General features: G+C 40.3%; 1 protein-coding gene across 1 annotated transcript; it reads right to left on the minus strand.

The window, feature by feature from the left end:
- Window positions 1–1090: 1090 nt before the first annotated feature.
- LOC139463709 (fucolectin-1-like) lies at window positions 1091–24087 on the minus strand. The gene is made up of 5 exons (XM_071244963.1): window positions 24021–24087; window positions 23136–23282; window positions 17276–17488; window positions 2942–3148; window positions 1091–1254 (listed from the first exon to the last, which is right to left on the minus strand). The coding sequence occupies exons 1-5, from the start codon at window positions 24085–24087 to the stop codon at window positions 1091–1093; spliced, it is 798 nt and encodes a 265-aa protein (XP_071101064.1).
- Window positions 24088–25196: the final 1109 nt, after the last annotated feature.

Here is a 25196-nt window from a genome sequence, read left to right on the forward strand (position 1 = left end):
CAGGACGCACATCACTGACTAGGTCACACTACACCTCACAGTAAGACCTCCACACCTGTATCACACCTGTCTCCCTGCCAGCCTGGTCTACAGTCTCCAGGACACACACCACTGTCTGGGTCACACTACACCTGACAGTAAGACCTCCTCACCTGTATCACACCTCTGTCCCTGCCACCCTGGTCTCCAGTCTCCAGGACGCACATCACTGACTAGGTCACACTACACCTCACAGTAAGACCTCCACACCTGTATCACACCTGTCTCCCTGCCAGCCTGGTCTACAGTCTCCAGGACATACACCAATGACTGGACAACACTACACCTGCCAGTAAGACCTCCTCAACTGTATCACACCTGTCTTCCTGCCACCCTGGTCTCCAGTTTCCAGGAGACACACCACTGACTGGACAACACTACACCCGCCAGTAAGATCTCCTCACCTGTATCACACCTGGCACCCTGCCACCCTGGTCTACAGTCTCCAGGACACATGCCACTGACTGGGTCACACTACACCTGTCAGTAAGACCTCCTCACCTGTATCACACCTGTCTCCCTGACACCCTGGTCTCCAGTCTCCAGGACACATGGAACTGACTGGGTCACACTACACCTGTCAGTAAGACCACCTCACCTGTATCACACCTGTCTCCCTGCCACCCTGGTCTCCAGTCTCCAGGACACACACCACTGACTGGGTCACACAACACCTCACAGTCAGACCTCCTCACCTGTATCACACCTGTCTCCCTGCCACCCTTGTCTAAAGTCTCCAGGACACACACCACTGACTGGACAACACTACACCTGACAGTAAGACCTCCTCACCTATATCACACCTGTCTCCCTGCCACCCTGGTCTACAGTCTCCAGGAAACACACCACTGACTGGGTCCCACTACAACTGACATTAAGACCTCCTCACCTGTATCACACCTGTCTCCCGACCACCCTGGTCTACAGTCTCCAGGACGCACACCACTGACTGGGTCACACTACACCAGCCAGTAAGACCTCCTCAACTGTATCACACCTGTCTCCGTGCCACCCTAGTCTACAGTCTCCAGGTGACACACCACTAACTGGGTCACACTGCACCTGACAGTAAGACCTCCTCACCTGTATCACACCTCTGTCCCTGCCACCCTGGCCTACAGTCTCCAGGACACATGCCGTTGACTGGGTCACAGGAGATGTTCAGACAGTTGCAGAAGTTGTTGCAGAAATTGCCGTATGTCCCATGACTGCACACTGCACATGCAAGGAGGGGGAATCACATGTCATATTCAAGTCGAACCTCGTTCATTCAAATGTTTTGTTTGTCTGTTTGTTGTTTAACGCCGCACTAAGCAATATTCCAGCTATATGACGGCGGTCTGTATATTATCGAGTCTGGACCAGACAATTCAGTGATTAACAGCATGAACATCGATCCACGCAATTGGGATCGATGACATGTATCAACCAAGTCAGCGAGCCTGACCACCCGATCCCGTTAGTCGCCTTTTACGGCAAGTATGGGTTGCTGAAGACCTATTCTAACCCGGAATCTTAATTGAGACAGTTTGATTAACAATATTACAAGACGTATCGTCTTTGAGTTAACCTATTCTAATTGATTGTGCGATTCAGTAATAAGGTAAAATCCCTCATCAACTGCCTTAATCACATCAAGACTTCTCCAGTCACTATACTGCTTTGAACATTAGTAATGTTAAATATGAACGCCAAACAATAACCAATAATAGTAATAACCAATCTTGATTATCCGCAGAAACAATTTGCAGTGGGCAGAAAAGACAAAAATATCAGTGAAATTTATTTGAACGGATCAAGTTTTTGTGTTTTGCCTAGGACGGCAGCACATTGTTTGTTTGTTTGTTTGTTTGTTTAACGCCGCATTCAGCAATATTCCAGCTATATGACTGCGGTCTGTAAATAATTGAGTCTGGACCAGATAATCCAGTGATTGATATCATGAGGATCAATCCACTCATTTGGAATCGATGACATGCATCAACCAAGTCAGCGAGCCTGACCACCCGATCCCGTTACACGCCTTTTACGACAAGAATAGTTGCCTTTTACGGCAAGCATGGGTTACTGAAGGCCTACCCCGGATCTTCACGGGTCCGGCGGCATGTGAACAAATCAGACAATAAAGTGATCGCTCAGAAAATCCAGCAACACGAAAGCGCATTTGCTAAACTCATTGTAATAAGACTAAATTTTAGTGGCATTTCATTCATATGTTTACAGTGGCCATTTAATACATCGGTCCTATACGTGGATTTGTAAAACGGAATCAACAGTAGGATGATCATATTTTAACTGAAACAATAAATATTTTTATATGGAAATGTCTGTTTGGAAAATAAGTCCTCAAAGAAATTCAGGTTTATTGAGTTACGAAAGGCGTCATAATCTAAATGGAAATATACAATGATATTCAATATTCAACTTAAAATAAACTGTAATGATTCTTTGGATAATTCCATTTAATACTTTATCTAAAGCTTCGTTTGAGCTAGACATCTTCCAAATAATATCCAGCCTTTTCCACAGTAAAGGTCACATGTAGTGCATATACCATGTTTAACTTTTGCACGAATTTAATGAAACACCATACATGTTATGAGCGCATCACGTATATTTACCATACGGGTGATGACATGGTAGGGTGTAAGCCACGTTTTAACAAATATTCAAATTAGTCCTATTTCGTCACGATAAGTAAATATATTATATATAGATATTTTTTGTCAAATAAGATGGCACGTTATCAATTGGTAGATTATGTAAAATATGATAGTACCAACACATCACCTTGGCCGTCCAAATTCAGTTGGTCAGAAAGGCTTAACATGAGATAATATGTGATGTTATATTAAAATCAATGTTATTTGTCCAGACCGTAGATTCCCTTTATTTAACATACAGTATATTTCCACTTCACAGATGTTGAGCGTGTCATCATGGTCAGCCGCCCTCCCCGGGTTCCTGATGGTGAGGTATCTGCCCCTGCCGTCACACACCAGGTCGATCACTGAGTTGTTGACAGTGGCAGGGAATGTGTAGCACAGTGTCCCGTTAGAGGAGGTGTCATTACTCAGGTGTATGCTGCAGTTAGCTATCCTGTGTAAAACTGAAAGTTAAATCTTCACGATTCACTCACACTTTATATAGAGGAGAGATGGTAATGACGCACATATAAAATGTAGAGAATATATCTTAATCTGTTCCGCAGTTTGTGAGGCACGGATTTTTAATTACTACTAAAAATTACTTGACACTTTATAAATTGGCTTCTTCGAGATAACACAAAGATTGCATATAAATCATGTACAACAAAACTAGGTATCAAGTTATAACAAGTATACCTTACATATGGTTATCAAAACAGAGTCTTAACATTTACCCAAATAAATATATACAGGACCAAAATGATAAAGTTGTTGTTTTTTGACAAAGTTCAAGTAACGAGGAACAATACCGAAACGAACCGTAGATTTGACGACACTCGCAGCACGTGCAAGTTGTAAGCACAATAACAAAATTCTCTCCAGACTTCCTGTGACACATTATGAAACATTTTCTGAATCAGAGTGTGAACTGTCTGAAAGATTTACAATTACTGGATCGTTGTTGCTGTAGTTTAAACTCTCTGATTGGCGATACTGTTGATCAATTTCAGTTACGCGTCTTTTAGCATTTTGCCATACATTATGTTCTATTCGAAGCTTGGACAAACAATTTAACTTCGGACATTTAAGTGAAGTGTTCTTTCTGCCATAATTTTTTCAACAATTTGTCCGGATTAGTTCTTTTGGATTGAGTTGGCAATGTTGCACTGAAGTACAATGTTGCATTGATCAGCCGCCATCTTGTCTGTCTGATAAACAGCCTGCGTGTTGTAAAATGTGATCTTCTCATATAAAACTGGCTTGGAACCTTGGTTGGATACACGATACCTTGCTTATACATCCAGTTTTGCATTACAGCTTTTTTTTATGTCATATTAGGAGCCACACTTTCAGTAATATTAGTTATACTACTATCGTGTCATTGGATTGTCTGGTTTGTTTACAGGCTGACGTCACATGAACAGGAGTACTGCAAATTGTGTGAATGGTGGGTGCTACCGGAAGGGCAGGACACGCCCCCCTTTTCACGAAGACCTGGTGTCATCACTGATTTTCAGTGGTCCATTCATATCATTTCAAAATTTATGACAACTGGTATCTGGGCTGATTATTCTCTTGCATTGGCAATTTATATTATATTTCTTCCTCAACTTCACTCATGTCAACATCGAGACCAATACCACCGATAACTCCACGGAATCTAATTTGTGATTGTGGTTGTGACGCTGTGATATTATGTTCATCAAGTTCTGTGACTTGCGTAAGTTTTTGCCAGCCTAAACTGGTTTTGCTGTTACACTAACATCACCCCTGGACATCCGGTTAACACTGATCATTTCAGTACTAACCTTAGTCAATACTCTCGCCAAAGCATGCAGTGTCATCAGTTGACAAAGGGTTGTTGAACTATCGTCATCATCATCAATACCGGTCCTAATGATAACAGTGGTTGACTTGAACTGAACTGGCTCATCAAAACCAAAAGCAATATCTGACCACGCAGGAGGAGGGACAGCATTTAGTTGCTTGACAATAAAAGCAACAAAACTCTTTCCATATTCATAAGAAATCTCTTCCGTAAGCAGAGTCGATTGTTTGAATCGACTATATCATGAGCATCTGTTTGTGAATCACTATTAAATAGTGATGATACCAAATGTTCGCGAAAAGGTGATCGTAACCTGCCCAACCGGTGGCAACCGTGACACACATACGAAGGCATGTCAATTGTTCACCTGAAGAAAACACAGGAACATATGGCACCAGTCAATATAGGGAATTGCATCGGAAATCTTGTTGTCACTGATTCGTCGAAGTTGGAAATGGCCTCTACCTTTGGAAGGCTTCACTGAGGCCTTGAATGTTGTAACCTTGATCAAACAACTTCTGAGCAAGAGTCGTGTGCCGCTCTTTGAAATCTTGGTAAGTAGATCATGTTTGATTGTACATCAAACCTTGTGAATGTAGACACCAAGGACTGGAGCTGCAAGACTAGAGTTCGCCATTAGGGAAAGTTGACTATTTGAAAGTTGAAGTCATCCCTCTTTCCATACAGTCTTGGAGAGAGTGTCTTTACGCTGAATCTTTATGCAAAGATATAAATATGAAAATGTTGAGGCTTTCTAACCCGGTCTCCTTCATTCCTAGTTCATATGGGCAAGTCAGTGGAAGGGAGTTTGCTATTTGATGGCTATTGAACGATATAAAATCATCAATATACCTGAAGCTAAAGTTTAAAGAATTAATGAAATCCTTGCCATTTGCCACAATCTGAATTAGAAGCAAATGTGGTTACTATTCATTTAAAGGTTAAAAGATCAGTCTCAATTTTTAATGTCTTCAAAAATGGTCGTACTTCCCATGATGACTATTTTTCTCTGATTGTAATAGTAAATGTCCATTGTGGGGAGCTGTTAGTTTGGATGCTGGGGGTAAAGCTTTTAAGACCCATTTTGATGAAAAGAATCTGTTCCTTCTTAATGCTGGTTCTATGACATGGTATGACTTGTTTCATTTCGTCCCAGGATTTAGCTTGTGTTTACCATCCTTGAACTTTTCACAATAGCTGAACTAAAGGAAACAGCTCAGAAGTGGCATTTCTCTGAAGCCAACTGGTCTGCGTTAACCGATCACGCCTGTTATAATAATCGTTTGATTTATTTCATGTGAAAGAACAATCTCTTTCCAAACGTTCAATTAGGCTTCCATAAAAGTCGACCTTGTGCTGATCATTTATTTGGACTTGAAACTGAAATTAAAAAGGCTTAAGGTAGCAGTGAGTATATAATGGTTGTTTCCATGGACTTGTTGTGGGGGGAAGGTTCGCTGATAAAACTGTATAAGTTAGGAGGGATAGAAGTATTCATGTTCGCAATTGAACTACTCTGTCTGATGTACATCTTCAAAGAAGTGTGATCTCAGCCCTTGTCTTCTGTGGGTCTGATTTGAAGCTATATATGATATTATATAGAGCTTCCCTCCTCCAATCCGCAGGATGTAATCAACACTATACTCGTCCTTTTTCATGAATTAAGTAATGGTATTTTGGATGTTGACTTTTCATTGATACTTGCTCATGTTGGACTGCATGGACATGAGAAAGTTAATAAATTGGCATGAGTTGCATTAGACTTTGATGAGTCAGAAAAGGATGACTTAATAATGTCTTCTCCTGCAGAATTAGACACCGTTAGTAATACCCATGCTAAACAAAATGGTAACAGAGGTGGCCATAATCCTTAAAAGCACGCCATCTTTATGGCACCGAGTCTTTTAATAATATATAACATATATCTTTAAATAATCGGGGAGAAAAGGTTCTCTTAAGTAGACTTCGTCTCGGGCATTGTGGTCTTGGTGCATATCACAATTTCTTAATAAAGACGTTTCTGCTAATTGTACAGTTTCTAATGAGGTTGACAATGTGGTTCATTATGTGCTGCATTGTCAAAATATGTAGATCAACGTAAGGTAATGATGGAGGCTCTTAAAGTTATCAATATTGACCTCTCGTTGACTGGATTGATATGTTCTCGGAATATTGTTTTGTCATGAAGTTCAGAATGTATAATTAATGCTTATGTTAAAGCATGTGGCAGTTTTTGTACTTCATAAACATTACTAGAAATTTAGCAAACCTTAATTATGAGCAAGGTGTAAATGGCCTTCGTTGTCAGAACACCTATAAACCTTTCAAAGATCAATCACTCTCATAGTTTAACATATATTTACGGCAGTGTTCTGCATGTTGACAATATTATACATAGTAGCATAAATTCCTTAAGCCTTTTGCAGTTCTCTCATATACTCGATCAAAAGCAATAAGCGGTCTTCCGCGCCTCTTCTCCAAATCCAAGTTCTTAAAGAGTTTGACAAGTGTTTCAGTTTTGAGTGGAACACGTTTGCCCTTACCCTTGTTATCTATTTCACAGTCGTGTATACGTCATCAAGTTTGATGATTAAGACTGTATGTAATGTTGATAAATAATTATAAAAGAGATGTAAGTATAATGATATTTGCCGGTATTGCTATGTTTAAACACTATACCTAGAGTTGGCTTAATTATCAATGTCAAGGTCACTGAATGAGACAAATTATCACCAAACCAGGTATTATTCCCATTTGTACTACAAAGCACACCTCATTTTACTATTTATGGCTCTTTTCAGAGATTGGTAGTAAAAGAGCCTTCCGAAATTGACAGTTTGATTTCTAAACGGGGAAATATCTCAATTTGTATGTGGAGAAATGATCAGTTGACGTATTCATTTACGAAGTGATTGAATACATTTATCATGCTCTTCTTCAAGTTAATACCATAAAAAAAACAGAAGTGTAACTTATCCTCATTATGTATTATTATAACATAAAAACATGAATAATCAAAATGAGCCATAACCATAACTGACAGTTGCCAGGTTAGTGTAAAACGTCAATGCCAGGGAAGACCCAGTCTCCATTATCCGCCGAAACAGATTCCACTGAGCGTAAAAGTTGCGGTGCAAATTATATGAAAATCAATGATGACTCCAGTGTCTGCGATAAGGGGAACTCGGGATTACGCATCAGCAAGGCAATAAACTGTCAAGCGGAGACGCCTCTTTCAAATTTGATAAACAACATGAGAGTAATGAAATGCGTGACCTCACTTTTTACATGGATTTTAACGCGGACGTGGAGTTTGGCGGATTTCCATGACTAAGTACTGTGTGTATGTACCTGCATGTTCCCTGTACACACGTACTGCATCTGGCATAACCGTTGTACTTATTGTACATGTGATATATTTATTTACAACTTTAATCGTATCGCGTCAGTTCTCTGTATAGTAACGTTTCAAGTAGTTGTTCAGGAACAGCACAGATAGTATTACTAACACACCATTACATAACAACTATTTGTTATTCATCAGTTAACAATAAATAACATGGTCTTTCCCTAGTATCTTTGCAATATTATATTCGTGATATATTTTCTCCTGTCATCGTCGACCTATCATATTCTCCCGAATATATAGATATGACTATGAATAAAATGCTTAGCTTATTTCATGACAATTGACTACAAGTGTAAAGCTATGTTACACATGTTTCCAAATAAAAGTAACAATTTGTTAACTGACTGTATGAATGAACATCGATGCCAATATAACATTTACCTCAGATCTCAATGAGAAGTGTACAAACTAGCTAAGTATAAATGAATAAACAACGATATTTTGTTGTCTTAAATTCTCTCAAAATAACTTCAACGTATACAGTTTTATAGTTTGTTACACTGTAAGGTAAAGTGTCAGCCACAACCATCAACACTTACGAGGGCTGGTGAACTAGTTAATATACTACATTGTTTGAGTAGTTCATTGCAAGTGTATTTGGTCTGTTGAGGCCGTGTGAAAAATGACAGCCAGCTGAACGTGAGAGTGGTCCAACTGGACACAGACATTGAAAAGAACGAATACCGAGCAGTCATCAAGGTTTTTACTTTAGAGAAAAGTACTCCCTAAATAATTCATGACCGCATGTCACAAGTGTTGGCAGCTATGTTTAAGGGTGGGAGAGCAAGTCTTGATGACGACCTGAGCTTTGGACGTCCCTCAACTTTCATCAATGAAGATTTAATCAAAGAGAAAAAAGATATACTGTCAGATAGACGTATTACCAGTGTTGCCATGGATCCATTGAAACTATTATTCATGAACATTGACAGATGAATATCTGATCGTTGGGTGCCAAAGTTTCTAAATTTCGATCTTAAGGCAAAAAGAACTGACGTTGCAAGAGAAAATATAGAGCTAATTGACGAGGGTTTCGTCAAATTCAAATAGAGATTAGTAACGGGGGATGAAACATGGCTCTACCACTACGATCCCGAGTCAAAACGTCAATCCATGGAATGGCACCATTCGACGTCTCAGGCACAAAAGAACTTCGAGTCTTCAATATCAGTGAAGAAAGTTATAGCCACTGTATTCCTGGGATGCAAAGGGTGTGGTCCTTGTTGATAACTTCGAAAATCAAAGGACAATTACCAGTGCCTACAATGCTGATTCGCTTCATCGACTGAGAGATTCTATCAAAGAAAATCTGTGAGAAATGCTGACTGCTGGAGTTTTATTATTTCATGGCAATGTCTCTTCTCACACCCCTCTCCCCGTGGGGACCCGGGGACGATAGACAAGAACGTGTCCTCAGCACCCGTTTGCTGGTCGTAAAAGGCGACAAATTGGGCTACCCGTTTGCCGTGGGTTGCGCCCCTGTGTCGGTGGAGGACGGGATTCTGGTGGTTGAGGGCACTGGAGTCAGGAACCGGTGTTCCTTTTGCCAAACACACCCCTTCGACCCTTACTTCACCTAAACGGGTGGTAGAATTGGCCCGATTCTATCAGTCAGCTGGTCACGCCATGCCCTGTGCATGAAATACTTGAATTGAATAATTTCGAAATATATCAAACTATTTCTGATCAGGATATATAAAAACCTTTGACAATGTAAATTTCAATTTTGCGTAGAGTCCTATGCCAGCAGGCGTTTGCTCATGGGCCAATCCCAGTCGTCTAAGGCGCCGCGATTCGCTGTGCAATTGCGTCCCTTGGGCACGCCAGAAACCTATGATTGTGGGTTCGAATCCCGGTTCGCCCGGATTATGTTTCTAGGTTTGTCAGCACCATACCCGTGCTCGTGGGTTCCACCGAAGTGGTAAACGTCGGAGACCTGCATCACTTCGGGCTTTCCTCCCACATTAAGTTGACACGCCGCGATATAACTGGAATACTGTTAAAAGCGGCGTTAAACCCAACTCACTCACTCACTCACTCACTCATGGGCCAATCTGGTTGTACGCACCGCTGAATTCTGTGTTTTTATAGGAAAATGCCATGGGCCGAACCAGCCTGACAATTCTCTTTTATTAACATCAGCTATTCACGTCTTTATTTCTGAAGTATAACATTCCTGCAACCCTGATGTTGCAGACTGGCTTCCACTGCAACATCGTCCTTGTTGACACTCGATGGCGGGTGGGGAGCAGGACTGCTGAATAATATTCTTATATCATGGCTAACAACACAGCCACTGGTTCATCGAAAGCTAATAAAAGAAGGCACCTTCCTTCGTCATCTGATGATGAATTATCTCCAATAATGAAAGAATCTTGGCCAAGATTCTTAGTCATTTCAACTATAGATAATAGTCCTTTAAAACTCAACCCGTTTGCAATATCCAAGGGTATCCAAAATGCCTGTGGTGAGGTTAAGACGGATCAATCCTTGTGCAATGTGCACAGAGACAGCAATCCGTCAATCTGTACATGTTGGGCCTCCAGCAGTTTGTCAATACACGGATTGCTGTCTCAGTGCACAAGACACTGAACTCTAGTAGGAGCATTGTTAGAGATCGAGCTCGCTGTCTGTCAGACATGACAGAAGAATAGATTGCAACTGAATTAAAACCCAAGGTGTCACCGAGGTTAAGCGGTTTACCAGAAAAGCAGATTTATTTATCAATACCCAAAGCTACCTTTTCACTTTGGTTCTCACAACCCTTCCAAAGTCTATAAAAGCAGGTTACTTTAACATCGGAGTGGAGGTCTATGTTCCAAATCCACTCCGATGTTACAAGTGTCAAAAATTTGGTCATGGTTCCAAAACTTGCACTAACAAGGCAAGGTGCTTCCATTGCAGTGAAACGTATGAGAGTTCAGACTGCACAAAAGAGATCCGGTGTGCCAACTGCAACGGGGAGCACTTGTCCTCACCAAAAGCATGTCCTGCTTTTGGTCTTGAAACCAAAATATTGAAACTCAGGCATACTAATAACATTTCATACACTGAAGCTAAAAAGTTAGTAATTCCTCCACAAACACCTTCTTCTAAAAGCTATTCAGCTGCCATCTCTTCTTCTCCAGTTCCATGTACCAAAGTAACTACAGTCTCCTTACAATGCTAGACTTCTATCTCTTGGTTGAAGGATGACCAAATTACCATTGATGACACCATTAAGGCATCTCAAAGCTATCCAACGATATCAACATCTGCCACCCAAACTGAAAACATTCAATCACCACCTTCTGATCAAACTCACCACTCAGAGCCAGAACCAGACCCTATAAACGAAAAAGAAACATTTCAAGGCGAAGCCCATTTATCGAAATCAGCTAACAAGCAAATAAGGAGAAAAGCCAGAACACTCCAACACATGGAGCTACCTTCTCCTGTTACAACTTCTGTTGAGGTTCATAATCCGTTTGAGCCTCTGGGGCCTCACTCCCACACAGCCAGTCCATGGGACTGGACGTCCCTCCCGCTCAAGTTCCCCAGTGGAGCAGCCATGAGCTGCTCAGGTCAACTCATTCAATGGAATTGCAGAGGACTCTGACATACATAATTATAATGATCTCCAACTCTTATTACAAGATTTTAAACCATCAGCTTTATGTCTTCAAGAAACCTACTTGAAGAATACCGACCAACTCGACATCAGGCAGTATAATTCCTGTCACTTCTTTTCACCTCTAGGGGTTAAGCCACGGGAGGTTCTTCAGTGTAAGCGAGGCAAGGTATCATCCACTGTCCTGTACCTCTCAATATTCCCTGGCTGTTGCCACCATACCCGTGCACTGACACGCCGTGATATAACTGGAATAATGTTAAAAGCGGCGTTAAACCCAACTCACTCACTCACTCACTCACTCACTCACTCACTCACTCCAAGCTGTTGCTGTCCGTATAACCTTACACATTGTTTTTACTTTGTGTTCTTTTTATATTCCTGCATCTTCATCTGTTCAGCAAAATGTTCTTCAAGCACTGTATGACCAGCTTCCTAAGCCCTGTATCATAATGGGTGATTTGAATGGACATAATCCACTATGGGGTAGTGATTATACCAGCACTAAGGGGAAGAATCTCGAAGATTTTATTTCCATCAATGCTTTATGTCTTTTTAATGATAACTCCCAAACATATTTACATCCCGGTACAGGTACATACTCTTCCCTTGATTTGTAAATTACAGACTCTGATCTGTTGAATGAATTTGAGTGGTCAGTCCACGCTGACCTCTGTGGAAGTGACCACTTTCCAACCATTCTGAAAACGGTTACCCCTTCTGATGTTTAGCCATCATCACCATAGAACTTTACGAAAGCAAACTGGCCTTTGTTTGAATTACTGTCCTCCAACAAATTAACTCCTGATTTGTTTATCAACGCTCCTGATCCTATCCATATCTTCTATTATGAACTTCACAAAATTGCTGATTAATGTATTCCAAAGTCCTCTGCAAATCCACACATCCCTAAACCATGATTTAACAATGACTGCAAGCAAGCAAGGAAGGCACGGAAAAAGGCTGAAACCTATTTCCTTGCCATCCTATGGTACCTAATTTGAATAGATTTAATATGATAAATGATAAAGCATGACGTATTTTTAAGCAAAATAAGTGCCAGTCATGGCAAACTTATGTCTTAAAAATCAATTCACGTACGCCCATGTCTAAAGTTTGGAACACCATTCAGAAAATTAAATCAAATCCAGCATCCAGCATCTCCAAAATCGGGATGTACTACAAACTGAAACATCTGATGTTGCAAACAAACTCGTTGAACCTTTGGCTAAACATTCTTCCTCAACTAACTATGACCCTAAATTCCAAAACCTATAAAAACAGCAAGAAAAGAAAACTATTAATTTAAAATCAGATAAAGGGGAAGATTATAATGAACTTTTCTCTATTCATGAACTCCATACAGCCCTTGAAGAAGCCCATGACACTGCTACTGGAGCTGATAACATTCGTTATCAACTCCTGAAACACGTACCAGAATCATCTTTAGGAACGTTATTGACAAAAAAATGTTTATCATATTTGGACGTCTGCGTTTGCAAAACCATGGAACGCATGATAAATAATCGACTAGTTTGGTACTTAGAGACCAACAATCTCATTACTAACATACAATGTGGCTTCGGGAAAAAACAGAAGTACCATAGATCATTTGGTTCGCTTAGAGTCATTTGTTAAAAATTCCAATAATAAATAAACAGCATGCAGTGTCTATCTTTTTCGATCTCGAAAAAGCATATGACACTACATTGAAACAAGGTATTTTAAAAGATTTACATGATTTTGGATAGCAAGGCCATTTGCTTCAATTCATTTCCGAGTTTTTAACCTACAGGCAATTTCAAGTTCGTGTGGGTTTTCCCTGCCTGATCATTATAATCAGTATCAGGGTGTCCCACAAGGCGGTATCTTGTCTGTCACTTTGTTTAGTATTCAGATAAACAGTTTATCTAAATTTTTAAATGATTCTACTGATGGATCAGTGTTTGTGGATGATTTTAACATTTCTTGTCGAGGCAAAAGCATGGATACTGTTGAAAGGCAACTGCAGATTTCTTTGAATAAAATTCATAAATGGATATGAGTTCTCAAAATCTAAAACAAACTGCATTCATTTTTGTGGAAAATATAAACCTCACAAAGACCGCGAACTAATATTAGATAAAACCCCTATTAAAGTTGTACAAGAAGCCAAATTTGTAGGCATAATATTTTATCATAATTTGACCTTCGTGCCACACATGAAAATACTTGAAGAATAAATGTCTGAAGGCCCTAGATTTGTTAAAAGTTGTCTCTTATTCTAAGTGGGGAGGAGATCAGAAAACCCTCCAACTATACAGAGTTCTTATCCGTTCTACACTTGATTACGTCTCCATCATCTATGATAGGGCTTGTAGGTGCAATTTAAAATTATTAGATACCGTTCATCACCAAGGCCTGAGGCTTTGTCTTGGAGCCTTCCGAACTTCACCTATTCACAGTTTATATGTGGAGGATGATGAGCCATCCCTTCAACAACGTCGCATCAAATTATCTTTGCAGTATATCTCTAAAATACGTTCTGCTGCTCAAATCAATCTTGAAAACATAGACACTTACAGATCTATATTTACAGATGGATCCAAGGATGGAAATGCTGTTGCCAGCGCAACCATCATTGGATCCATGACTATCTCATCCCGGCTACCAGATAACTGTTCTATTTTCACAGCAGAAGCAAAGGCTATTTTAACAGCACTAAAATATGTCGACAACCAATCTAAACATAAAGAGTTTATCATTTTTTCAGACTCTCTTTCTTGTCTTTAGGCTATTGAAAACATGACTTCCACACATCCACTTTTAATAGAAATTATTGAATTATTTAATGATCTTGCTACTGGCAAATACGACATCGTTTTTTGTTGGTTAGCCAGCCATGTTGGAATCACTGGGAACACAATGGCCGATGCTGCTGCAAAGCAGCACTTAACAAATCTGTGACACCACAGTGATATCAAACCTGTAATTAGATATTTCATCCGAGATCTGATGCAAAAGAAGTGGGACACCCAAGTAGGTATCAATAAATTACATGAGATAAAACCAACTATTGGCTACACCTACTTTGGTTGTTAGTCCAGATTTGAAGAGGTCATAAAACGACGATGCCGTATTGGCCATATCAGATATACAAATGGATATATATTGAAAGGTGAGGATCCTCCATTCTGTATCCCTTGTGATGAAAGAATCACGGTCAAGCATATCCTGCTTGACTGTATTGGTTTTTCCATCACAAGGGATCAATATTTCAAATTTTCATCGTTAAAGGATGTTTTTAACAATATTAGCTCTCATTTAATACTTAGTTTTTTAAAAGAAATAGAAATGTTAAATACATTTTGATATATGTTTTGTGTTTTGTAACTAATAAACAATCTTTTAATATTGGTAGAATAAATTGGATAACTAAGATTGTTAGTGGCTGTGGTTGAAGTAGCACATATGTATTGTCCACCGGAGATGGTACGTAAGTACATTCACAGTTTATTTATTACTGCCACGGTTTTAATCACAGGATATGTGTTCTTTAATATGACTAAATTGACAATAATCACCAACTCCTGAAGGGATGATGTAAATCCTGCTAGGGTTCATGCAAGAAGCTAAAGTACTGTAAGTCCCCATGGACCCTAGTATGGTGATCTACCTTCAGCAGATGGCGATCTATAGCTCTTTTTTATAAGGTGTTGTTCTGTCTAGTGATGTATTTTTATGGTTCCATGCTAGTTTTAAATCATAATCTGTGATAAGTCTAGTTATTTTACTGTCCGTTGTTGACAGGTTTTTATAGTTTACATGTATTCATTATATATAACCTTTGAAAGTCACGATATGTCTGAGATATTGCCGATGTGACTTTAAATTTTCACTCACTCACTCACTCTATAGTCACAGCAGAAGCAAATGCTATTTTAACAGCACTAAAATATGTCGACAACCAAACGAAACATAAAGATTAATGATCTTGCTACTGGCCGATATGACATCGTCTTTTGTTGGTTACCAAGCCATGTTGGTATCATTGGTAACACAATGGCCGATGCTACTGCAAGAGCGGCACTCAACAAATCTGTGCCACCACTTCTTATCCCATACAGTAATTATGAACCTGTTATTAGATCTTACATCCGTGATCTGATGCAAAAGAAGTGGGACACCCAAATAGGTATAAATAAATTACATGAAATTAAACCAAATATCGGTTACACCTACTTGGGCTGTCAATCCAGATTTGAAGAGGTCATTATGCTACGATGTCGTATTGGCCACAGCAGATACACAAATGAGTTCTTATTAAAAGGTGAAGATCCTTCGTTTTGTATTCCTTGTGATGAAAGAATCACGGTCAAGCATGTCCTGCTTGACTGTATTGTTTTTTCCATCACAAGGGATAAATATTTCAGTGTTAAAACAGTTAAGGACCTTTTTAATGATGTTAATTCTCATTTAATATTATGCGTTTTAAAAGAAATCGAACTTGTCCATAAATTTTGATGTACTTAATGTGTTATTTTATTAATTGGTAGTGCTAATTCATAACTTAGGTTGTGAGTGGGGTTAAAGCAGCGTAAATTTATTGTCCCCCTAAGAGGGTATGTAAGTCCCAAATCATTCGAAGTATTTTTATGCATGCCAGACTTTTAAACGTAGCATTTTCGTCATTTTAATCTTAGGCTTAACTGGAAAACTATCCTCAGTGACTGTAGGGTGATATACATCCTACCGGGGTCCATGCAGGAAGCAAAGGTACTTTAAGTCCCCATGGTCCCTATTATGGTGATCACCCTTCAGTGACTGACGATCTCAATCCCATTTTTATATTGTCTTGTAAACTAAAACTTTCTGCTTATAAATATTCTCAGCTAGTTCTAAATCAAATCTGTGATATTCTAGATATTGTACTGTCCATCGTTGACAGGTTTTTATTTAGTCTACTTGCAACGGCTGCTGTGCAACGGCTGCAACGGCTGCTGTGCGACAAGGTGGGCTCGAAGAGCTTCCTCGTCCTCCATACCCGCCAGACCTGGCACCAAGTAATTTTCACCTGTTTCCTAAACTGAAAGAACACCTTCGTGGAAAGCGCTATGACGACAACAATGACCTTAAAGCTGACGTGAATGGATTTTTCTAGGTGGCTTCAGAAAACTTCTTCCTGACAGGAATTGAAAAGCTTCACTATCGATACAGTGTTTTGAAAAGCAGGAAGATTATGTTGAAAAATCAAATAAAAAATACTTTCACAATAGTTGGTTTTGTTTGTTAGGCTTAGAACCTTTTGACCAGTCTCCGTAAGTACCTTGGTTCACAGAGAAACTAGTTGAATTCACACAATGTTGTATCAGTGTAGCCCGGTCACCTGACACACGCCGTCATGTCATACCCAAAGTTCGAGCCCCATTGCGGCATATGTTCCCAAATAAGGTCTTGACGAGTGACAGATAACAACCAATGTGAAACTCGAAATGGGACATTTGTTATAAAGTTAATAAATATTCAAGTACGAGATGGAGTTTCGACACAGTTTTGTCACTTCTTGGTATAGAGGATCTACCACATCAAAGTTTGAGAGCTTAAGTTATTTAAAAAAGTTCCAAGAAGTAATAAAACATGTCAGGTCAATGAATAAAAGAATAATATAAGGATATCACTTTGACTAAGAATATACACACTGATCTATTTGATGTATTACAATAAGTCAGCAGATTCAGATCTAACATAAACATGCAACATACGGACATTCCTGTGGTAGACTGTAACATGATGTACCCTGTACTGCCGTCCCAGGTCCACCCTCCACATACTCGGGGAGTTGGCAGCAGAGTGGAAGCAGGAGCCGGACTCCATGACCTGGGTCCTGTTGCCGTCCACAGCCTTGTCTGGAGTCAAGTTGTAACCATCAAGTGTTCCAGATGTAGAGGTGGCTGTCTTGTGGAGGGCTACGTTCTCTGTAGGAAGGACATGTTGATATATGTTACTCAAACTCAATCGAGCACGTGAATTTAAGAAGTGCTGGTAGATTAGATACAATCCTGTCCATATTGTGTCAAAGACTCATGTCAGTTCATTGTTTCCGTTTTCATATAATATTTCAAGAAAATATTTGTCAAATTGAAATAAACTAGTGTCCAAAAGAAACGATGCCAACTTATTTTCAAAATTGTTTTTTACTAAGTGAATTGTCTAGTATGAAAACATGCCAATTCGTATTGCACATCCCTAAACACAGCATAGTCGATAAAAAATACCGGGAACACGTGATCACTTCCGGGAAAAAACGTAAATTTCGTGAAAGTGACATTTCCCTCTCTAGCATGTTCTGCACGTGCATAAAAAATGTATAAAACGGCTGATCAGACACGTTGATATGACAGCAACAAAAAGAACACAAGATATGCCACGTTTGACAGCCATCGAGAGAGAGAGAGCCGTTGGAATGGTCCAACAAGGAGCGTCACACGTCGACGTCGCCAGAAGGTTGAGCTGCGCACGCATTACTATCACCAGGTTGATGCAGCGGTTACGTCAGACAGGTCAGACGTCAGACAGGCCCAGGAGTGGAAGACCACGAGTAACCACGCCCCGTGAAGATCTTTACATCCGGGTATTACACCTGAGGAACCGCACCGTAACAGCGACGTCCACGACGGCTACAGCACTGGGACACAGGATCAGTCGACAGACCGTCTACAGGAGACTACGGCAGTATGGTATCCGGCCACGTCATCCCTACCGCGGACCGTTCCTGACGCCTCGACACCGGAACAACAGACTGATCTGGGCCAGGCGAGTTCGACATTAGCAACGGCGGGACTGGGCACATGTAATGTTCTCTGATGAGAGCAGATTCCACATCTTCAGAAACGATGGGCGGCAGCTTGTATACCGACGATTTGGTGAACGTTTGGCGCCTAACTGTATCCAACAGGTCCGGCCGTTTGGAGGTGGAGGGTTAATGGTTTGGGGTGGCATATGTGGTGACGTCAAAACGATGCTTGTCGTAATTCGTGGAAACCTGAATGCACAGCGTTATCTTGATGACAGCCTACGGCCTGTTGTGGTGCCCTTTATTCAGCAACAGCCTCGTGGACTCCTTTTCCAACATGACAATGCAAGGCCACACACAGCAAGATTGACACAGAACTTCCTTGCCAACGCCAACGTACAGGTTTTGCCATGGCCCGCATGTTCACCGGACATGAATCCCATCGAGCACTTATGGGACCACCTCGATCGGCAAATCCGACGTCGCCGTGTGCCTCCAGTCAACGTCCAGGACTTGGAACGATGTCTCCTCGAGGAATGGCAACGCATCACTCCCAACGTCATCAGACGTTTGACGTCATCAGTCCGTAGGCGTGTTCTGGCATGTGTTGATGCTCACGTTGGACATACCCGCTACTGACTTGACTTTGAGACGTGTGGTGTGAAATTTCCCGTTGTTTCTGTGATCAGTGCTCTAACGAAATGTTCATTTTTCGACCCCACCCATCTTTAAAGGCTTGTCATATTGGTTGAACAGATTTTATTGAAATGAAATTTTTGTACAGATGTTGTGAAAGGATTTCTCAAAAGCATACCACCAATCCTAAACTTCTGCCTTGTTTAGTTTTTCTTTTATGTCGTTGCAAACAGGTGGTATCGTTTCTTTTGGACACTAGTTTATATAAAAAATGCAATAGCGACAAAGTCATTCTTACTTGTACTTGTACTTACTTGTATATTAGTCTTAATACGTGATACTTTGAGTTGTCCATAATTGATGCCCTTAGCTTGCATATAATTTAGGTGATTATTGTATTATCGCTGTTACGGTGGAACTTGATATGATAGCAAACCTACTTGTGAACAAGGGCGATGGGGTAGTCTAGTGACTAAAGCCTTTGCTCGTCACGCCGAATTCCGTGTTTGATTCCCTACATTCGTACAATGTGTGAAGCCCCATGACATTTCTGGGACATTGCTAAAAGAAGCGTAAAACCAAACACACTCACTCATCGCTTGTGAACAGTTATTATTCGGTAGTATGGGTTGCGTAACGTAACATAGACTCCCATGGATACAGATAGGCTACATTACTCGTAGAACGTATCTTTAACACTTATTACTTGTATGGGAAGTGAATATGGGAAATATTAAAACCCTAAATGCTCTTTGTTGAAATTGTTCTCTTAAAAGAATTAGGCAGCAATCGTACAGTCCAACCTAAGAGAGATTCTTACATTCAGCCATTTTGAAGTCTCCAAACACCTGTCGTAAAACTGTACCAATTATCAAGTTCAAACACTGGCTTAATGATTTAAACACTTTCATTTTATCTTGAAACGCACTTATTCCAGGTGTTTTTAAGATGATACAAAATCACCAATAAACAGTCGACTTTATGTCAGTTACCACACATTTGTTTTTGTGTACACTGAGTCGCAACAGACAAAATACCAAACTATAGACAAATGCATTGTCAGACAGAGTCTAAGACGATTTTCCAAATGTAGCGTTTGTAATGAGGAAATATGAACACAGACAGTAGTGATAGAGTTGTAATGGTGGAGAAGATATAGGGCCCAAGATGACAACAAGGGCATAGGGGTATGTTGTCAGACTGCAGTCACTGTAAACACACTGTGGTTTGGAGTAAAGCCACTCTGAACTGGATGGAATTGAAATAATCAGTCAAATCTGCGTACGTAAAGACACGCCAGAATACGTCGTCTTGCGGAGTTGGTTAGACGTCAGATTACGCCATTCGGTATTCGGCTTTACTCTCACCTGAACGCATGTACGATGCCACGTCTATTTGCTGGAGGGTTTGATGTTCAATTGACGAGATGGCAATAAAGCAAGCTGGCCAATGGTGACTTTGGTGGACGATAGGTGTTTCGTGTGGTCTTACGTTGGATTCAGATTTTCAGATGCATTCATGTCTGACTCCTTTCTACGATTGGGATTACATGATTTAGAAACATTGTATCGTGTTCGAATCCAAATTCTAAACATATGAATTTGGAATAACACAAGAAGGTAAAATATGAACAAATTTAATATTATTTCTCCTTCTCATTACATTATCTTAAGAAGCAATACACATTACTGCAATACACATATTAACACTGGTTATTACCTAGGCGGTGAAATAACTACGTCGCTCCCTCCTATCTACTTATTCATTTGAAGTCAATACACCCACTAACTCAAGAATTGAATATTCCTAAATTCGTCTATGTCATAAGTAAAATAATTATTAATTTACAGGTCCGATCATATGTCTTTACAGGAAACACGGTCCAAGAATGTTGCTTTTATGAGCTTTTCACGACGACCTGGAGTTATCACTTATTTTCAGTGATTGATTCATACTATCTGCACCACCATACATATAATTTGCTCCACTATTTTGCCTTTTATGCATTTATAATCAAAAAGTATACTACGATTTAAACTATGGCCAGAATGAGAACTACTTTGAATGATGTTTCATGCCGGGGATAAGTATTTATGCTACTTCGACCACACTAATTGAGGTTACATCCACTGAAAATGTTAATGTTAATAACTCCATTCTACTAATTATATACTGGACCGAAAACGAAACGTCCGATTTTTAAAATAACTCAACTATATTTCTTATATTTGTCTGCAATAACTTAGTTGATAGATAAGACAAGCGCGTTCGGGTATCAAACCCGCACAGTAAACTCAACATTATCAAACGTTCAAATCCTAAAAACATGCAAAACGCACGTGCATCGCACAAGAAACATGTCGTATGCGTGAATGTTAGGGTGACTGGTTTTCATTGACGGCAATTGTTAGAAGACACGAGAAAACATCGTAAACACATTCTTTTTCCCGCGATTGCCTTTAAAACAAATGCTAAGAATCCCCAATAATGTGACAGAGCAATCGGAATGTTGCACGCAGGCATGTGTACTGCAGACGTTGCATTACAAGGTGGTGAGTATGTGAGGTCAGTGCAACGTCTGAGGGAGCGTTACAATGCAACTGGAGTAACCAATGATCGCCCGAGAAATGGACGTCCACCTGTAACAACACCAGCTCAAGACCGCTATATTGTGACGTTACATTTACGCAATCGTTTTCTCCAAGCAACTATTACTGCGCAGATCACTCAAGATAACAACAGAATCAGTGCTCAAAATGTTCGCAATCGGCTGCGATGATATGGCCTGAGAGCCGGAAGGCCATACGTTGGGCAAGTTCTTACATCAACGTCATCGACGTCAACGTTGAGAGTGGGCTCGTACACGTCTGCGTTGGACTCGACGTGAATGGCAGGTAGCCCTCTGTAGTGACGAATCCTGTTTTTCACGCTGCAGAGGTGACGATCGACATCGGGTGTACAGACGGAGGAATGAGCGTTATGCTGACGCTGGTGTTCTTGAGAGAGATTGTTTTGGAGGAGCTGGATCTGTAATGGTTTGGGCTGGAATTGCATACGGTCATCGCACATCTCTTGTTCCTATTCGTAGAAACCTGAATGCGATGCGCTACAAGGACGAGATTCTTGGTTAGCATGATGTCCCTTACCTCAACGTCAACACCAACATGACGTTTCAGCATGACAATGCCACAAGTCACACCGCGCGCATCACACGTGACTTCCTGCAGTCTAACCAGACGTCAGAACTTGAAACTGTCTTGCTTGCAGAATGGAATAACATTCCACAAAAAGAAATCCAGTCATTGGTGACGTCAATGAGACGTCAATGTGACGCCGATGCAGAGCTCTGATTGATGCAGACGGTGGCTAAATACGTTTTTGAAAATTTGACTTTCAGTTGTGATACCACTTCCACAGTAACGCCAGCCACATCGTTCTACGTCACTGATTTCTGTTGATGTCTACTCACATTGCAGTGTATGTCATGGAGTATTATATCACAGCTGACATCATTTTGACAATATATAATTTTGAATAACAAAAGTCCGTTCAGTATATATATGTTTGCATAAATATTTTAATAAACATGTATCTGTTAATGCAATTTCCTATAAATACCAACAGATTCATAGTGATAAAGATGTCTTTATCCCTTGCGATGGGGAAATCAACAAAGTCCAGCAAATAAAAGCGACACAACCCTTTTCATTTTACATATGAAATTTCTGCCAAGAACAGTCGATTGTACGATTCCGGCTATATCGCGAGCATGTGTTCATAAATATTACTATCGAATAGTAATGATACCAGGTGTTCGCAAAAAGGTGAGGACATCGTGCCCCACCGGTGGCATCGTCACAAACACATGCAAGAGCAAGTAAATTTTTCACCTGAAAAAATACGGGACAAGTCGAAATAGGGAATTGCCTCGAACATGATTTTTGTCACTGATGCGTCATATTTCGATATGTCCTCTACATGTCTAGCATTAAACTGTTTTGAAAGCTTTACCGAGGCTTGAATGTTGTAGCCTTTATTAAACAACTTCTGAGCAAGAGTCGTTTTACGCTCTTTGAAATCTTGGTTAAAAGCGCATGCTCGACTTTACGTCAAAATTTGTGATATGTAGACACCAAGGACTGAAACTGCAGGAATATTGCTTGACATAAAGAGAACGAAAGACGATTACTTGCCTCTTTGGCAAGTGCCGTTCCTCCCATCCCTCCACTGTAGTGCACAGGCCCCAGGACATTCTCCTGTGGTGGAGTTACACACGGCCCCTCCTTCACAGTGACAGGAATAGCTACAGGAGTCTCCGAACTGTCCTGGAGGGCAGGTACCTGGTGAGAAAATAAACGTATAAACCAATAATCATAGATATTGTATTCCTACGCTGTTTCCAAAATTACTTTAGTGTATGCAAATATGTCTTTATCTTCGGTTATTTTAAAAATGACATTAAATAAAAAAGAATGTATTACATTCGTGTTTCCGTATGGTAAATATCAAATCCGAGGAATGAGAAGTTTGTATTATGGCCGCCACAGACTCACAGGAGGAACTACTTTCAATATATCTATACAACTCTAACTTGGTCAAAAGGCTTTACATAATTTCCACAAAAGTAAATTTAGGTGTGAGCTGATGAAAACCAACATTACTGCATGTCATTTGATACTGTATCATAAATAGAGCGGTTCACTCAGGTATTGTAGTCCTACACAGTTTCTAAATATGGTTTTATAGAATTCAAATATGTGTTAAACTTCCCTTATTTTAAGAATGGCATTCTATGATAAAGAGTGTATTACTTTCGTGTGTTTCCGTATCGTAAATATCCTATTCGAGGAATATCAAATATATATCATGCCCGACTTTGAGGATATTATATTATTCCAAATATGTGATGTTTACGATATGGCATCACACGCAAATAACAATCTCTGTTTATGGCATATACGATTGAAATTATTGATTAAGTGTTTTCTTTTATGGCAAATCCACTTGCATTTGGGTTGCGGGTATATCGAGGTATATTGATCATCTGAGAAAACAATTACATCGTTGAACATACTCACTCAGAACAAGACAAAAACAGCAAGCTACTCCCAGTAATGCACAACACAACCCACAGGAGGCCGCCATGTTGGGTTTGAAGTGAAGGCGAAACGTCAATGCAAGAGGAAGTCAACCAAACGGAACTTTCCTGGTAACTGTATTCATTATATAATCGCTAGGGTTACAATAGTGATAAACTTGTTATCACGATCAGATAAATATGCAAATGAGGCAGTCACGCAGGAACAACTTTCAAGCTCCATACATCGATACACTGCCTTCTTTCCTCTAAACACTGTTGACTGACACTCACAGTTATGCGTAGATACGGGTTCCCAATGTGTTGCTGACTGCAAGTTATTTGTCACTACATGATAAATTGGGTGCTTCACTGAAACATTGTTTTCAAACGTGGTGTCGAAAGCTTCTTCACTGAGTTTAAATTGCCTCTCATATGTTAGTAATATTAACATATAATCAACAACAAAAGTTCCCGTGACATCAATATTTTAGGGTATTTTTCAAACAAGTAAAGTTTGGTTTTCAATATTGTAGTACATGCATGGAATCAAGTCACAAAAACGCAACTGATACAGAAAAGCATGCAAAAGTTGAGTTTTATGCAAGCCTCATGCATTTCACTACCCGAGAATGGGTATAAAAAACACGTGCGTTAACGCGATACCATATGCATTGTTTAGCATCGTGCTGCACCAACCACTCAGAAAAACAACAAAATTCAACATTTCGAAATGCCACGCCTGTCCAAAAATGAGCGTCTGCGAGCCATTGGTATGCTTGGTATGCAGGATCGAGTCAACGTGATGTTGCAAGACAATTTAACCGCCACAGAAACACCATTTGGTGTTTATGGCAACGTTGGCAACAGACGAATGCAGTCAGAGACCATCCTCGGAGTGGCAGGCCACGCGTAACCAATAATCGACAAGACAACTGCATTCGAAGAACACGCCTACGAAATCGCTTCCAGCCAGCAACAGTGACTGCAAGAAGCATCCCTGGTCGTCGACGAATATCCTCATAAACCGTACGTCGCCGCCTCAGACATGCAGGGATTGTCGCCAGAAGACCCGCCAGACGTCCCATTTTGACAGGAAACCACCTTCAAGCACGTCTACAGTGGTGCAAACAGCGCCTACGCTGGACAGGCCATGCAGTGGGGACAAGTTCTATTC

The sequence above is a fragment of the Haliotis cracherodii genome, unplaced genomic scaffold (genome assembly GCF_022045235.1).
Source record: "Haliotis cracherodii isolate W230 unplaced genomic scaffold, xgHalCrac1.p SCAF_16, whole genome shotgun sequence".
NCBI lineage: Eukaryota > Metazoa > Mollusca > Gastropoda > Lepetellida > Haliotidae > Haliotis > Haliotis cracherodii.